Source organism: Sciurus carolinensis, chromosome 10 (genome assembly GCF_902686445.1).
Source record: "Sciurus carolinensis chromosome 10, mSciCar1.2, whole genome shotgun sequence".
Taxonomy (NCBI): domain Eukaryota; kingdom Metazoa; phylum Chordata; class Mammalia; order Rodentia; family Sciuridae; genus Sciurus; species Sciurus carolinensis.
In genome coordinates, this window is record NC_062222.1 from 138,455,592 (window position 1) to 138,472,163 (window position 16,572).

The following is a 16,572-nucleotide window of genomic DNA, read 5'->3' on the forward strand; positions in this document are numbered from 1 at the left end:
CTAAGGGCACCTGCCCTGCTGCTCTCACGTCCCATGGCCACCACCTGCTACAGACGCTCAGTCACCATGGGCATGACATTGCTCCATGGCACCCGGCACTGATGCCAGCCTCAGTCCTCATGCAGAGCTGGCACCCTCTGCAAGGAGGGCGCCTGGCTCCTGGAGGGAACCCTGCTGCCCTCAGCAAACCCATGAAAGGAGATGGGTGGAAGGTTCCAATGGAATGATGCAGGGAAGCTGGAGGTCGGAGCCAGAGCTGCCACACGCGTCACAGCAGCCCTGCATCTCCTGGCCACCCTTCCACCGTCCCTAGCACCTTTTCAATCCCCAGGCCCCACTCGGCCCCACCCTTCCCAAGGCCAACCCTCTGCCTTCCCCGAGCCCCAAAGCTCCCTTTCTGGGTTGTGGGCATGGCCGTGGCTGCACAGAGGACTCAGCATCCCCAGCTCCAGGTGGGAGCCCTGAGGTAGCTACCGCCACAGGTCAGCCCACACAGTCCTGCCCGCCAGCCCTGAGGAGACAAGACTCCATGCTGCCTCCAAAAGAACAGCCAGTCTGTCTTTCACACCATGACTCCTCTTTATTTCCAAACTATCACAGAACCCCAAAGCTTAAAAGGGGAAAGCTTGTGGCCTCTAGGAAGTTCTTTTCCTGACACTCTAGCTACCCGAGGCACTTCCCAACCCAACAGACACACTGATATTTTGCCTGATAAGCCTCAAAACACTGAGAGACTCTGCCCTGAAAACAAACCTCTGCCCAGCGTCCAACGCCGCAGGGTTTATATTTCATGAGTGAGGAAGAAAAGGACAATTTGAGGCACCAATGAACCACGCCTAGAGACCAGCCACCCATCCTGGTGCCGACTGCACACCTCAGACCACTGCCCCACTTCTGGGGATGCTAAGGAGTCCCTGGTGAGAACAGGAGGACAGGCTGGAAGCCCGGATCCCCCAGGGCTGCGCCTGCCTTGGGCCCACTTAGCTGCTGAGCCTTGAGCCCTGCCACACCCCTACCTCTCCTAGACAGCCAGCCACAGCAGGACTGCTGGGAGAAGGGCTCAGGGGTGCTGGAAGGGTGCATGCAGGCTTTCTTGTGACAATTCAGATTTCTTTTGGGCCGTGGGTATTAATGTCCCCTCCAGCAGTTCTTCCCAGGGGCCAAGACTGTGACAGCTAATCCTGATGGGTCACATTCCTCTAAAGGAGCACGTATGTCTTCAGTCTACATAAGGTGGGAAGCCATGGCCAGTGTGTCTGACCAGCGAGACCTGGCCCCCAGCTTCAAAGGTGAGCCACCTGGGGCAAGGAGGCAGGAGACACTCACGCAGGACCACAGAGCAGTCGTCAGGAGCTACTCTAACACAGTCCTTCCCATCTTACTTCCTTGCACCTGCAGTCACTCAGGAACAAAAGGGCCAGAGCAGCGGATGGCCCCTTCCCTACGCCCAGTCAGGCCCCATGGCAGCCGCCCTTATCCCACGACTGACTGCAGCAGGGGGCTACTGTCTGCTGCTTAAAACAGGACCCTAGCAGCCAGATCTTCACACACTCACGTGAACAGCTCATTTGCTGGTTTTAAGCATTTGCAAAAATTTGAAAAGGCAGTCCAAATCATTTACATAGGCAAATACTAAAGTAGATTTTCAGTGACTGTTTTTTTCTTAACTAAAAATAAAAAACAAACTTGCATAGAATTTGTCTTAATGTACTATTGAAATGAAAGTGCTATCTACATGTGTTCAAACAGCTCACTAGTAACTAGTCCAGTAAGGACGGTCCAACTACAAGCCTCGTTTCCCACCCAGGTGTGCAGGGACTCACAGGAGCACCTCCTCCTGCCCAGGAACCAGCCTGGAAGGCAGCTTGACTGGTGCGGGGCACTCAGAGCCCACAGGAGCCCGTATACTGTCACCTGGCTGACCTGCACCCTGTCCAGCAGACCCACTCTGCACCTAAGGGAAGTGGCCAGTTCATTTCCCTACACCCGACACCCACACTGGTCCCTTTTGAACTAGGAGTTTCTCCTTCAGATCGCTGCAGAAGACCTGAATCAGAAGTTAGGGGGAAAGATCAAGATTAAGCAATTCCCAGAAAAGAATGAATTTAAAACTAGTACCCAGTAAGTGGTGAAAATCTACACATGAATTAATTTTTACCTTTACATCAACAAGGCACAGTCACAAAAGGAAAATAAAAATTACTCTTCTTATCTTTTATTTGCTCTCAAGCCCTATAAAACCCTTATACCACACTAACTTCACAAAGCACATATGCTGATTAATCGTTAAATAGGCGTGCTGATAGTTTCGAATGCATGGCACACAGCAACTCGATACATTAAAAACCCAAGCTACAGAGTAGTAATTTAAAGAGTAGGATGACTTCCATGTATTTATCTAGTTGGAATTTAACACCTCAACAAAATTAACTCACTGGAATCTTTCAAATCTATTACAGGGAAAGAGACACTGACCCTCTGCAGGCTGATGAGAGCGCTGGCAGCCAGGCTCCGGGGCTTGAGGCTGGACCCCACCAAGCAGCCCAGCTCTGCCAGTGCCACCAGGGACCTCGAGCCCTGCACAGGCTCCCCAGGGTTCTCTCCAATCTCCACAATGCAGACGTGAGAAAAGTGTTGCAAATTTGTACTTAAAAGCACTGAGAAATTCCACAGCTACTGTTCACAAAACAGGCTGAAATAAAGCAGAACCAGGCTGCCAAGCCTTCTTACCACAATCCTGTTTAAATGGCAAGAAACAGCCGGAATAACTTACCTGCTGGGCAGTAGAAATGTCTGCTTCATGTGACAACCCCTTTTCCAAATTCATTGCAAGACAAGAAAACTTCCGTAACGAGTCAGGCACCCGGATCTAAAATACACCCCTGGACACGGCAGCATGCCTGTGCACGTCAGTAAAGTTCAGACGTCTCTGCTGAAGTTCCATGTGCTCCCCCCGTAACCCATAGCAACGGGACACGGAGGAAGCTGTGGTCTGCAAGGACTCAGACGCTATCTCAATTGTCTCATGCACAGAAAAAAGGCCGTTTATATAAATCACGCTGTGAGATCATTTTTAAAGTATTTCCTCTACCAAATCAGAAGAATAGCACATTGGCCAATAGGGGTAATTTCTCAGTCAGCACAACAGCTGCAGAGAATTTGTTTTTTAGCAGCGCGGTGCGGCTCGCAACCTTAATCACCGCTGCCACAGAGTCTATTATGAGCCTGCACCACGTGCACTGGCTTCCTCAGTGATGGCCAGCGGAATCGGCACATTCCTGAAAACCCTCAGCGATCTGCTTTGTCTGCCTTCCCAACAGCTCAACAACCTAAAAGCCATGATGGAAAAAGGAAGGAGTAAAGAAAAAACACTGCTTCTAGAACCTGGGTGTCCCTGCAAATTTCCTGTTCTCCTGGGACTTGGGGTGAGGTGCTTGCCAAGGGCCTCCTCACTGCCCACCCTCACCACGCAGGGCCTGAGGGTCTGCTCAGGACAGGCTCTAGGAATGCCCCAGTCCCAGACTGTTCTGTGGGAGCACCCTGAGGAGTGGCCAGGCAGTGCCACTGGCCTATGGGCTGGGACAGGGCCTTGGGTGCAAGTTAAGCCACCAGCCAGGTGTGCTCTGCGCCCACCTCAGCACACCTGTGCTTTGCCGTGAGCAAAATGCTCAACCCCAACAGGAATATTTAGGGAGTGAACCACACCACAGTGCAGAAACCTGCAGCGGCTGCCTGCCAGGTAACCACAACAGACCCCCGCAGCCAGCGCTCCAGTGGACACAGGAGCAGCAGGGGCACTCACTGAGCGCAGGAGGAGGGGACGGTGCAGGGCCTGGGCTCGCGGGGAGAGCAGGGCCCGGCTCCCACAGCCAGCGCTCCTCGCCACACCCAGGGGGCCGTGGGCAGGAATGGCCCACCCTTCCCTCCGCAGAGCTGCTCCCTTCTCACAGGGGCCCAGCTGGCCTGGAGTGGCCTACAGTCCTCCTCCCTGGCAGGGCCTCACCTGTAAATGCCATGAGCCAGAGCCTATGTCCCACACAGCAGTCGGGTGACGAAAGCCTCGTCTCATACAGTTCCCAGGCCCTTGGCAATGTCACCTCCCCTGCCCACAAGGCAGCCTCCCATGGTAAAAGGCAGTCCACACTGCACCCCCCCCCCAAAGGAGTCCCAAGGCTGAGCTATGACCTGCAGAGTCCATGCACGACCGTCCCTCCAGGGCCCAGGCCCCTGCAGCTGCCCTGCCCAGGGCACACGTGAGTGTTCACACACGCACACACACAGGTAAAGAAAGCTGGAGGTCTGGAATGGCAGTGTTGGTTCTCCTGGGGTCAGCAGAGCCCGTGACCTGATTTCTGACAGGCCTGTAGAGTTCTGGAGGAGACAGAGGCCTGCAGGCCAGAGCAGCGACAGCAGCATCCTGACGCCGCAGGCCCACCAGCCCCTGGTGACGGCCACCAGTGACCAACACCCGCTGGGCCAGAGCAGCGAGGGAGCACAGGGAGCCTTCTGCTCGGACCTCAGGAGTGAGCCTCCTGGGGAGTCACTTGAGTGCCAAGCTTAACTCATTTGAATCATTTCAGACAGAAAACCTGCGTCCAGGCACGTTAATCAAGGGCTGAAAAGCAGGAAACGGGATCTCATCTTTGCCCTTAGACAGCCTCAGGATCAGGTCCCTCTCCTCTCCTCCCCTGCTGCCCGGGCCTCCTCCTCCTCTTCTGGGTGAGGACAGTCTTGGGAGAGAGGGAGGTGATACCACAGCCCCAAGCCATCCTGCTCACTTCCTGGCCCCAGAGATTCGCAGCCCGCTGGATCTCACGCCCAGGAGAAACTGCTACCAGACCGCTGGGCCTCCCTCCTGCCCCCGATGGGGAGGCTGTGTTTCCTGGTGCAGGTGGGCTTCAGACCCTGAGCCCTGGGAGGCAGCAGGGCACCTCATAGTCACAAACCCACTGCAGTTCAGGCACAGAACCCCAGAAGGCAGCACCAGTGGGCCTGGACCAGAAGGGGAGGTGTTCAGAAAGCGGGCTAGGTGCCAGCCAGAGAGCATGAGTCATCCTCCCCTGGGCTCAGCCTGCCGCCTCCCACTCGGCTACCTGGAAGCCGAGGAGTAAAAGCCACCATATGGCAGACTCCGCAAGCACGTGGGGGCCTGGCACCAGCCGCCAGCACCTACAACACGCACAGCGAGGAGGCACCTGCCGAGCACCAGGGGGCTAGAGAGGCCGTTGATGCCCACACCCGCCCCCCAGGGGTCTGCCCTGAGCCAGGAAATCCAGGGCAAGCATTTGGGAATGAGGGGGCTGGAGAAGCTGGGGATGTGGGCAAAGGGTCAAGCCAGCACCACAGGGACGGGGGAAGTGGCGGCATCACAAGTGGGAAGGGGATGAGCACAGACGTGAGAACCTACGAGAAGCGTCCAAAGCCAGCCGGAGGCCTGGCCAGAAGCAGGGCCAGCCAGAGGTTCTAGTGAAGACAGGAGTCCTGTGAGCATGGGGTCTCCAGGCCTGCCAAGGAGCACCTCCTCAATTCTGGGCTTTGTGCAGTGGTCCCATCTCCCCCTGCCCCTAGCCTTGGACAGAGGGCCTGGCCCCTTAGTGCCCTGGCCTCGCTGAGATTTCTTGGGCCCTCCACCCAATCCCGGGCACAGCTCTACTCAAGATTTCCAAACAAAAGGAAAGAGGAGCCAAGCGCTGTAATCCCAGCGACTCCAGAGGCTGAGGCAGGAAGATTACAAGTTTGAGGCCAGACTCAGCAACTTAGCGAGGCCCTACCACAAAATAAAAGGGCTGGGAGTGTGGCTCAGTGGTAGAGCACACACCCTTGGATTCAAACCCCCGCACTGCAAGAAAAGGTGGGGAGATGAGCCCAGAGCAGCAGATGCAGGGACACACAGGTGGCCCCAGACACAGGCTCACCTCCTGGTGAGGACATCAGACCTCAACACACTCAGCTGTGCCCAAGACATGCCCAGGGCTCACAAAGTGGATGTGAGGCCTGAACTGGGGGAGGCTGCCAAGGCCTGGAGCAGAAGATGCTCGGGAAGCACTGCCTGCAGGTTACATGCAGGTCCTGGACCCCCTCTGCTCTGATGCCAGGAAGCCGCCAGCAGTTCAGCCCAGCACTTGTGCTGTGACTCCCCTATGGCTGCTGTGGCCCCCAAGTCTCCCCAGCGTCCCACCTTCCATCCCTCATCTGAGTGTCACCAACTGGACAACTGGCAAGAGGAAAGTCCGTCTAACACTTCACCATTGCACGGCCAGTGATGCTGAACCCCTGCCTGCCTGCCCAGTGGCAGCCCAGCATGACAGAGGCCACCCCATCACTCGCCCAGCATGATGCTGCTCCAAAGCTGGCACCTCCACCTCCCGCTCCTACAACCTGACCAGGAGGCCAGCTCCATGAGGCAGGGGTCACAGGTGTTCTGCTCACTGCTGTGTCCCCAGGCCCAGAGTAATGCCTGGCATGCAGCAGATGCCCAGCAGAGTCACTGCACGAGAAAACACTCAGAGCAGTGAGAAATCCTACCCCGTGCCTCTGGGTCAACAGACTAGAGAAAATCAGGATGCCCTCCGGTGTAAGAGCAGACTGCAGGTAACGTCTAAGGTAAACTCTCCCGAGTAGCAGAGCATAAATTCAAGAAAAAAGGGAAGAAGAGTTCATTTTGAAATGTCCGTACAGATTCGTCCCCGAAGAAGGTAATGGGCTGCTAAATGCCCAGAGCCCCGGAGGTGAACAAGCAACAGGGACAGAAGGAACCAGAGCGGCCAGGGGGCAGAAAAGCAACTGCATCTCATGTGGAGTTGTTGTTCTCTCTGCTTTGTGCTAGGGTTTCTGATTGTGGGCAGGAAGAGCAGGCGAGATGGTGTCAAAGCCATCTGCGTAGGACGTCCTCCCTCCGTCCCCACCTCTCTACCTGCAGGTTCCCCAACTGCTCCTGACACGCAGCCAGCACTAGACAAGTTCTGACCTAGGCACGCACAAGGCCCGGGCGCCCCCTGCTGCCCACTGCCTGCCACTGCCAGTCCCAGTGCACAGCACCTGGCCCACACACTCCCCGTCAGCAGCAGCCCAGTTCCTCCAGCATAATGCTCTAGGGGCCACATCTACCAGTGAACATAAAGTCCCAGGTCACAAAGGGCCAAGACAGCGAGGGCTGGGTGTATCGGGTCTGGGATGTGGGCTTCTCCTAGGGACAGGAGGCTTGGCCAATGGGTTGTGTCTCAAGCCAAGGGAGCATCTCAGCCAGCAAGAGAGGGGCCAGGTGGTCACTGAACAGTTCAGAGCAGTCAGGGGAGGGGAGGGCCGGGGTCCTTCCAGGCTCTGCCTCCTGCCGCCCAGCCTCCTGCAGAAGCAATGGGGGCTGAGACTGGGACAGGCGAACCTCTGAGGAGAGACCCAAGAGAGACCCCTTCAGCTGTGCAGGCAATCCCATGCTCTGCCTTAACCACTCAACTGCCACGCCGCAGGGAAGGGCAGCAGCCCTGCCTGGCAGTTCAGCTCATCCTGAGGCCTTGCTCTCGGCATGGAGGGCTGGGTGTAACCTGCTGCCCAGCAGGGCTGCCCCTGCTCCTGGATGCACCCTGCTCTCCCCACTGCCACTGCAGGAGGACACCTTCCTGTGAGGTGTTAGCACATTCATCTCACACAGCTGGGGAGCAAGCTCCCTGGGCCCTCTGCCCAGCCCTTGCTGCCATGCCCAGGAACAGCATGTGATGCAGGATGCTGGGAGCAGCAGGACCAGCCTGGCCCTGGCTAGTCTAGTCTGCCATCCACATGCTGGGTGGCCTTGGATGCTTCCCGCAGTAAAACAAAACCCCATGCGGTGTCTGCTCTGCAGGGGGTTCTTTCATCTGCAGCAGGGTACTCTCAGGACATGGCTTGACCAACTCCCAGGAGCCCAGGAGACCTCGAGGGGAGCCAGGCCTGAGAGGTAAGTACGACCCGAGCTTCTTATTTCCCTGGTGAGTGCACAGACCACCACTGTTAATAGGCTATGGTTGCTGTCTGTCACAGGGTGCTTGGCAGAATCCGAGAGGGCCACATTTCAAACCATGGGCAATATGATCAGGGGTTGGAGAGCCCTGGCTTGTTCCAGCCCCAGTGGGGCACGGGCCTGCATGGCTGAGCCCAGGCTGAACTGCAGTCCCCAAGCCTCCAGGCCTGCGCAGGCCCCTGTGTTCCTCCCTCACTCCATTCTGAGCACCAGCTCCCTCAGAGCCACCACCAGCCTTCAAGATGGCTCCTGCCAAGCCTGCATCAACTGGCAGGGCCTGAAGGGAGCCAGTGGCCTCCCGCAGGACTCACAGCCACGGCTGGGCTTCTTTTCCTCCGTGGCCACCAGTGCCCAGACTGAACCTCGCCCCGTGGCACGTGCCAAGGCAGGCGTCAGGAGCGGCTCTGCGGCCCGTGTCTGTGCGTGTCCCCATCCGCCTCCCTCAGGCTCTCCGCCCACTCCAGAAAGCAGAGCCACCTGAATGCATCTTCAAGGCATCATAGAGGTGCATCCTGGAGGCTACGGTGTCTGCAGCACTCAGGGAGAACCCCCCAATGTCACCTGTGTCCCTCCCTCTTGGCCACAGAGCCCACAGAGTCCAAGTTGGGACCCCGCAGCCATGGTCACAGTCACAGGTTGGTGTCCCAGGCTGACCCTCCCTCCTACACGCAGGACATCTGCTGCCACACTGTCACGCACTCGTGCTTCTCACTGATCAGCAAGCTGCGTCCAGCCTTGGGAGGTTCTGACCAGGAGGCCATGCCTGGCAAGACTCTGGGCTCCTGGGACTTAGCCTCAAAACAGTTCAAAGGAAGAGAAACCCTGAAGCCGATCTTAGCAAGAAAAACCTTGAGCTGTTCTCTCTGTGGACCAGCTGCTGCTCCCTGACAAGGGAAGGAGCAGGAACTAACAACAACTGGCCTTCCCTTCCATCCACCCCGGGATGTGGGAGCAGGCGGGAGCTGGAGGGAGCCCGGCTGCGGCACCAGCCGCTCAGGATAGCCAGGGCCCCAGGGCCACAGACCCACTCTGCCTGTGCCAGCCCAGTCTGAACCCTGCACCCGTCTGCTCACCCGCCTGCTCACCCGCCTCATCTCCGTGCAGGAGCCCAGGAGGCGCAGGGCCACAGCTGCCAGCCCAGTCCCACCCAAGTTCACATCTGGTCAGACTCATCTCTCCAAGCTTCATCCAGAACATGCCGAGAGCTTCTGCAGGACGACCCAATTAAAAATGGGCAGAGGCTTTCTCCAAGAGGATATTCAAATGGCCAATAAGCACAAGGAAAGATGCCCAACATCACTGATCTTAGGGAACTGCAGATCAAAACGAGAGGCCATCCGCACACATGAGGGCAGCTACTAGCACACAGTAGGAAATGACCAGCGCTGGCCAGGCGTGACCTGACCATAACCTTGTGAACTGTGAAAGGGGACTCAAGTGGCAGAACCCCGGTGGGAAACAGGATGGAGGTCCCTCAGAAATTTCCAATGCGATTATCATATGATGTAGCAATTCCACTTCTAGAATAGACCCCAAAGAACCGGAAGCAGGGACATTTGTTTCTTTGTTTTAAAATTTTTTTATTTGTTCTTTTTAGATACACATGACAGTAGAGCATATTCTGACATATTACACATGCACGGAGAACAACTTGCCATTCTTAGGATATGGAGTTACACTGGTTGCATATTCATGTATGAACATAGAAAGTTATGTCCAACTGGTCTACTGTCTTTCCTGTTTCCATGCCCCCTTACCTGCATTCCCCTTTGTCTAATCCAATGAACTTCTACTCTTCCTCTTCCCTACCGCCCCCTCTTATTGTGTGTTATCATCTGCCTATCAGAAAGAACATTTGGCCTTTTGGTTTTGGGGATTGGCTTATTTCACTTAGTGTGATATTTTCCAGTTCCATACATTTTCTGGCAAATGCCATAATTTCATTCTTCTTTAAGGTTAAATAATATTCCATTGCGTATATATATATCACATTTTCTTTATCCATTCACCTGTTGAAGGGCACCTAGGCTGGTTCCATAGCTTAGTTATTGTGAATTGAACTGCTATAAACATTGATGTGGCTGTGTCACTGTCGTAAGCTGATTTTAAGTCCTTTGGGTATATGCTGAGGAGTGAGATAACTGGGTCAAGTGGTGGTTCCATTCCAAGTTTTCTGAGGAATCTCCATGTTGCTTTCCAGGGTGGTTGCACCGATTTGCAGTCCCACTAGCAACGTAGGAGTTGTACCTTTTCCCCCACGTCCTTGCCAACATTCATTGTTACTTGTATTCTTGATAATTGCCATTCTGACTGAAGTGAGATGAAATCTCCACTGTTTTTTGCTTTTTGTTTTTGCTTTAGTTGTGGATGGACACAATACCTCTATTTTGTTTATTTACCTTTATGCAGTGCTAAGAATCGAACCCAGTGACTCACACATGCTAGGCAAGCACTCTACCACTCAGCCACAACCCCAGCCCTCTCAATATAGTTTTAATTTGCATTTCCCTACTTGCTAGAGATGTTGAACATTTTTTGCATTTATTCGTTGACTGTATTTCTTCTGTGAAGTATCTGTTCAGTTCCTTAGCCCATATATTGATTGGATCATTTGTTTTTTTGGTGTGAGGTGTTTTGAGTTCTTTATATATCCTGGAGATTAGTGCTCTATCTGAGGTGCAGGAGGTAAAGATTTTCTCCCACTCTGTAGGCTTTCTCTTCACACTCCTGATTGTTTCCTGTACTGTGAAAAAGTTTTTTTAGTTTGCTACCATCCCATTTATTGATTCTTTCCTTTTTTGGTACTGGGGATTGAATTCAGGGACACTTAACCACTGAGTCATATCCCCAGGCCTTTTGGTATTTTATTTAGAGACAAGGTCTTGCTGAGTTGCTAAGGGTTTCATTAAATTACTAAGGCTGGCTTTGAACTCACAATCTTCCTGTCTCACCCTCCCAAGTCACTGGGATTAACAGGTGTGCACTGCCACACCTGGCCCGTGTATTGACTCTTGATTTTGCTTTTTTTTTTTTTTTTTCGTTGTACTGGGGATTGAACCCAGGGCTTTGTGCTTGCAAGGCAAGCACTCTACCAACTTAGCTGTATCCCCAGCCCCTTGATTTTGCTTCTTGAGCTTTAGGAGTCTTGTTGAGGAAGTCAGTTTCTAAATCGACATGATCGAGAGTTTCTTCCAGTAAGCACAGGGTCTCTGGTCTAATGCCTAGGTCCTTGATCCACTTAAGTGTTGTTTTGTGCAGGGTGAGAGATAGAGGTTTAATTTCATTTTGCTACAGAGGGACTTCTAGTTTTCCCAGCACCATTTGTTGAAGAGGTTATCTTTCCTCCAATGTATGTTTTTGGCCCCTTTGTCTAGTATGAGGTAACTGTATTTATGTGGATTTGTCTCTGTGTCTTCTATTCTGTACCATTGGTCTACATGTCTGTTTTGGTGCCAATATCATGCCATTTTTGTTACTATGGCTCTGTAGTATAATTTAAGTTCTGGTATTGTGATGCCTCCTGCTTCACTTTTCTCACTAAGGATGACTTTGTCTAATCTGGACCTCTTATTTTTCCAAATGAATTTCGTGACTGCTTTTTTTATTTCTACAAGAACATCATTGCAATTTTAATAGGAATTGCATTAAATCCATATAGCACTTTTGGTAGTATGGCCATACTGACAATATTAATTCTGCCTATCCAAGAACATTGGCGATTTTTCCATCTTCTAAGGTCTTCTTCAATTTCTTTCTTTAGTGTTCTATAGTTTTCATTGTAGAGGTCTTTCACCTCTTTAGACAGACTGATTCCAAAATGTTTTATTGTTGTTGAGGCTATTGTGAATGGGGTAGTTTTCCTAATATCTCTTTCAGCTGATTCATCACTTTTGTATAGGAACAGAATTTCTTTATGGGTGTTCATTTTATATCCTGATACTTTGCTGAATTCATTTATGAGTTCTGCTGTAAGTTTTCCAGTGGTTTTTGGGTCTTATAAATATAGAATCATGTCATTGGCAATCATTTCAGTTCTTCTTTTCCTCTTCAATTCCCTTTAATTTCTTTCTTCTAATTGCTCTGGCTACAGTTTCAAGGATTATATTGAATAGGAGTGGTGAGAGCAAGCATCCCTGTCTTATTTCAGTTTTTAGAGGGAATGCTTTCAATTTTTCTCCATTTAGAATGATATTGGCCTTGGGTTTATTATAAATAACTTTTACAATGTTGAGGTATGTTCCTACTATCTCTAGTGTTTTGAACATGAATGCATGCTGTATTTTGTCAAATGTTTTTTCTTCAGCTCTTGAGATAATCATGTGATTCTTGTCTTTAAGTCTGTTGATGTAATGTATCACATTTATTGATTCCTGTATATTGAAACAACCTTGCATCCCTGAGATGAACCCACCTGATCTTGGTGCACTATCTTTTTTATATGTTTTTGGATGCTTCGCCAGGATTGCATTAAGAACTTTTGCATCTATATTCATCAGGGATGTTTGTCTAAAGTCTTTTTTCCTTGATGTGTCTTTGTCTGGTTTGGGTATCATGGTGATAATAGCTTCATAGAATCAGTTTGGAAGGGTTCCCTCATTTTCTATTTCATGGAATAATTTGAGAACTAATGGTGTTAATTCTCTTGGGTGAAAATCCATCAGGTCCTGGGCTTTTCTTGGTTGGTAGGCTTTTGATGGTGTCTTCAATTTCATTGCTTGAATTTGAACTGTTTAATTTTCTGTGTCCTCCGATTCAATCTGGGTAGATCATATGTCTCTAGAAATTTGTCGGTGTCTTCAAGATTTTGTATTTTATTAGAATATACATTTTCAAAATAGTTTCTGATTATTGTCTTTATTTCAGTAGTATCCATTGTGATATTTCCTTTTTCATCATGAACTTTAGTAATCTGAGTTTTTGCTCTCCTTCACTAGTTTGGCTAACGGTTCATCAATTTTTTTTTTTTTTCCAAAGAATCAAATTTTTGTTGATTTTTAAAATTTTTTTTTTGTTTCAATTTCACTGATTTTTGGTTCTTATTTTAATTATTTCCTGCCTTCTACTGCTTTTGGTTTTGATTTGTTCTTTTTCTAGGGCCTTGAGATGTAATGTTAGGTTATTTATTTGTTGACTTTCGATTCTTTTAATGTATGAGCTCAATGCAATGAACTTTCCTCTTAGTACTGACTTCATAGAGTCCCAGAGATTTTGATATGTTGTATTGCTATTCTCATTTCCTCTAAGTATTTTTTATTTCATCCCTGATTTCTTCTGCTATGTCTTCATATTTGCTAAGAGTTGGAAAGCAGGGATATCTGGACACCCAAGTTCACGGCAATGCCAGGGCTCCCTCAGCAGACGAATGGATGAGCAAAGTGAGGTCTGCACTGCAGAGGAATATCACCAGCCACAGGAAGAGATCTGTATTCACTGGGAACTCTGACACACGCCACAACATGGATGCTAAGTGAAATAAGCCAGTCACAAAAAGGTGAATACCGCAGGACTGTTCTCATGGTCGAAATCCCTGCTTACAGAAAGTAGAGGGCTTGTCAGGTGCCAGGGAGAGGGCTGGGGAGTTCCTGTGTACGGGGCTGAGTTCCAGTTCAGCAAGATGGAAACAGCACTAGGGATGGATGGAGAGGGGGGTGCACACTGTGAAGTGCTCCGTAACACTGAGTTGACACCTAAGGTGGTAAAAATGGCAATTCCGGTCATGCGTACCTCACCACAGTCAGAAATGGAAAAAACTACTTGGCTCAGCTTTTTGCACTTCCATGAATTTTTTTTTATTTTTATTTTTTTTTTACTTCCATGAAAATTTTAGAGTCATTTTCTTAATTTCCACAAAACACCTGTTGGCATTTTGATTAAAATGCATACAGTCATTCTCTAACTGTGTCCATACCGACTGTGCGTTGCCACAGCTCCAGGACACGATGCAGCTGAGTGGAGGAGTGTGTGCGCAGCACCAACGAGGCCCTGGGCTCCTCCCAGCACCACCAGCACCTGTCCATCAACCTGCTCAATTCACTCGTGCTCGTGTTTGGACTGTCTAGGTTGCAATCATATCATCTGAGAAAAACATTCTCATTTCTTCTTTGCAATCTTTTTAGGCTTCTACTGTTTTCACCTCCTTAGTACATTAACTAGGACTTCCAGTAAAAATTTAAATTGAAAAGTAAGAGCAGACGCCTTCCTCTTGCTCCAGATCTCCAAGGACAAACTGACACAGGATGCAGGCCATGGGGTTTCCCATACATTTATCAGATTAAGAAAGGGCCCTTTATTCTTGCTGTGTTCAGTTTTGTTTGTTTTACCATAAAGGGGTTCTGAATTTTACCAAATGTCTTTCCTGCCTCTGTTGACATTAACGTACACCTTTTCTACCTTACTCTGCTAATGTGGTAAGTTATATTGACTGATATTCAAATATTAAAAAATACTATATCCTTGTAATAAACACTGTGTTTGTTACCCTTTTTATAAACTGCTGAACTCCACTTGCTAATGTGTGGTTTAGGGTTCTCATGGCTATTGTTGGTGAGCTTGCTTGTAACTTTCCTTCCTTCTAAAGTCTCAGTCAGATTTTTGGTACCAAGATTATGGTGACCTCCTGAGGCGAGCTGGGAAGTAATCCTCTATCTGTTTTGAGTTGAGTTGGCTCGTTTTCTGTTGCATAAGCTGCTGTTCTGACCAGTTACTGTCTAGTCATTACTCTGGCCCTTGTCCATGCTTGTGATGACTTCTGCCTCCTTTCCTCAGTAATCTAGGCACCATGAAGCTATAAGCATGGCTGTGCCAAGTCCCACAAATTTGGACAGGTGGTATTTTCATTATTATTTGGTTCAAAATATCTTTTAACTTCTCAGAATTTCCTCTCTGAACTTGGGGTTAGTGCACACTGCGCTGCTCACTGAGCAAGCCTGTGGAGAGCTGCCTGCAGCTGCCTCTCATCCACTCGTGCTGAGGCAGAGAAGACTGCACGATCCCAGACTTCAGCACCAAAAAACAAACAAACACACAAACAAACAAAAAAAAACTGCATGGCTGAGCCAGGAGGACCCAAGTTCACAGCCAGCCTCAGCAACTTGGCAAAGCCCTAAGTAATTTAGTGAAATCCTCTCTCAAAATAAAAAATTAAAAGGGCGGGAATGTGGTTCAGTGGTAGAGCACCCCTGGGTTCAAATCCCCCTTTCCCCCTAAGAAAGAGGAGGCACAGGCAGGAGAGCCTGGATTTGCGCAGCCTGGGTTTGCCACACCTGAGGCGTGGAACGAGGACGGAAGCCCCAACTGGGATTTTCCCAAGACTGGAGGCAAGAGACCCGCACCAGCTAGCTAGCTTCCTTCTAGCGCTGAGGATGTCAGGGCCCAGGTGACCACCTCTGAGGCACAGCGACCTGTGACCTCCCCGCTGCACAAAGCTTTGCACGCAGGCTTCCCTCTCCTGGGGACGGACCTGCGAGGACGTCTTGCAGACAAACCAGACAGCCTCCCTGGCAGAAGCCTCACCCGAGGACAGGAGACCACCCACTCGGCTGGGTGCCTTCAGCAACAGCCCTGCCCTCAAGTCGGAGCTGCCAGGCAGGCCGTGGCCAGCCCCTCATGCGGCCCTTCCTTTCAGTCCTACTGTGTGCTCGGGGAGCCAGGCAGGAGTGGAGAGCATGTGCTCCTACTCCCCAAGTGTCCACCACTGCAGGGTGGACCAAACACTGGGCACACTCCAAACGGAGTGCCGCACTAGCCCACAATAACCCTCAGAGCTGCAGCCACGCCGGAAGTCCTGAACACTCAGGCCCATGTTTGGACAGTGGCAGGACGAGGCCCGTAGCATGGCTGCGTTTACTAGCATTCAAACACACGAAGTGGACTGTGAAAGGGGATGTGCCAGGCCAGGGCAGGAGATGGGAGAGCAGGCAGACCCCGGGCCTGTCCTGCCCCTGCCGCCAGGTGGGGGTGCGACGTCCATCCATCCACACGCCCAAGGCACGACCGGCTCCCCACACCCCTGTCAAGAGCACTGCCTCTGCACGCGCCTCGGCTGCGACACATGTCCCTGCCATGTAAGGATGACAACCGGTGGCCTGAGGGCAGGCGCAGGGTGGGGGTGGGGGCTTTGTGACTTCCACTCAAGTTTTCTGTAAAACTGAAATTTCTCTCAAAAAATAAATTCACTATTTTTTTAAAAAGAAATAAAAGATAAAAGAGGCCCCAGGAGGATACGCCCTCAGGGCCAACACCACTCCTCCAGGAAGCTCCCTGGGATCCGGCGAGCCCTGTCTACACGGCACCGCTATGCTGAGGGGCAGGGGTGCCCACAGGCGCGTCCAGGGCGGCAAAGGTAAAGCAGCGTGTGGGGAGCTCCCTGGGAAGCCACGCTCCATGAGGAGCAGGAAGCTTCTCTAGGGCAACTTTCAGCGTTGGCACCTTGAGCAGAGGAACGCACCCACCTACCTCTAGGTCATCGAGGGAACGCGTGATGCTGACCCTCTTGGATCTTCCGAATGACCTCCGTGATGAGGCGCGTTGAGAAGTCTGGGCAAACCCAGCTCCTCGTCCGAACTTGGAGCCCTAGACAG

At 51.2% G+C, this 16,572-nt stretch overlaps 1 protein-coding gene across 12 annotated transcripts in view; it reads right to left on the reverse strand.

The window, feature by feature from the left end:
• Rgs12 (regulator of G protein signaling 12) overlaps nt 1-16,572 on the reverse strand; it is a 97,475-nt gene that overhangs the window by 50,114 nt on the left and 30,789 nt on the right. For 11 of the 12 annotated variants that reach the window (XR_007110495.1, XR_007110494.1, XM_047566327.1 and 8 more), the window contains one exon: nt 16,448-16,564. Coding sequence is in view for 10 of the 12 variants with exons in the window: in XM_047566327.1 (XP_047422283.1) it covers nt 16,448-16,564 (117 nt within the window). In the remaining 2 variants the exon portion in view is untranslated. Of the gene's footprint in view, nt 1-2,773; nt 2,849-16,447; nt 16,565-16,572 lie in introns of those variants that run through there. The other variant, XM_047566333.1, reaches the window with a different exon arrangement.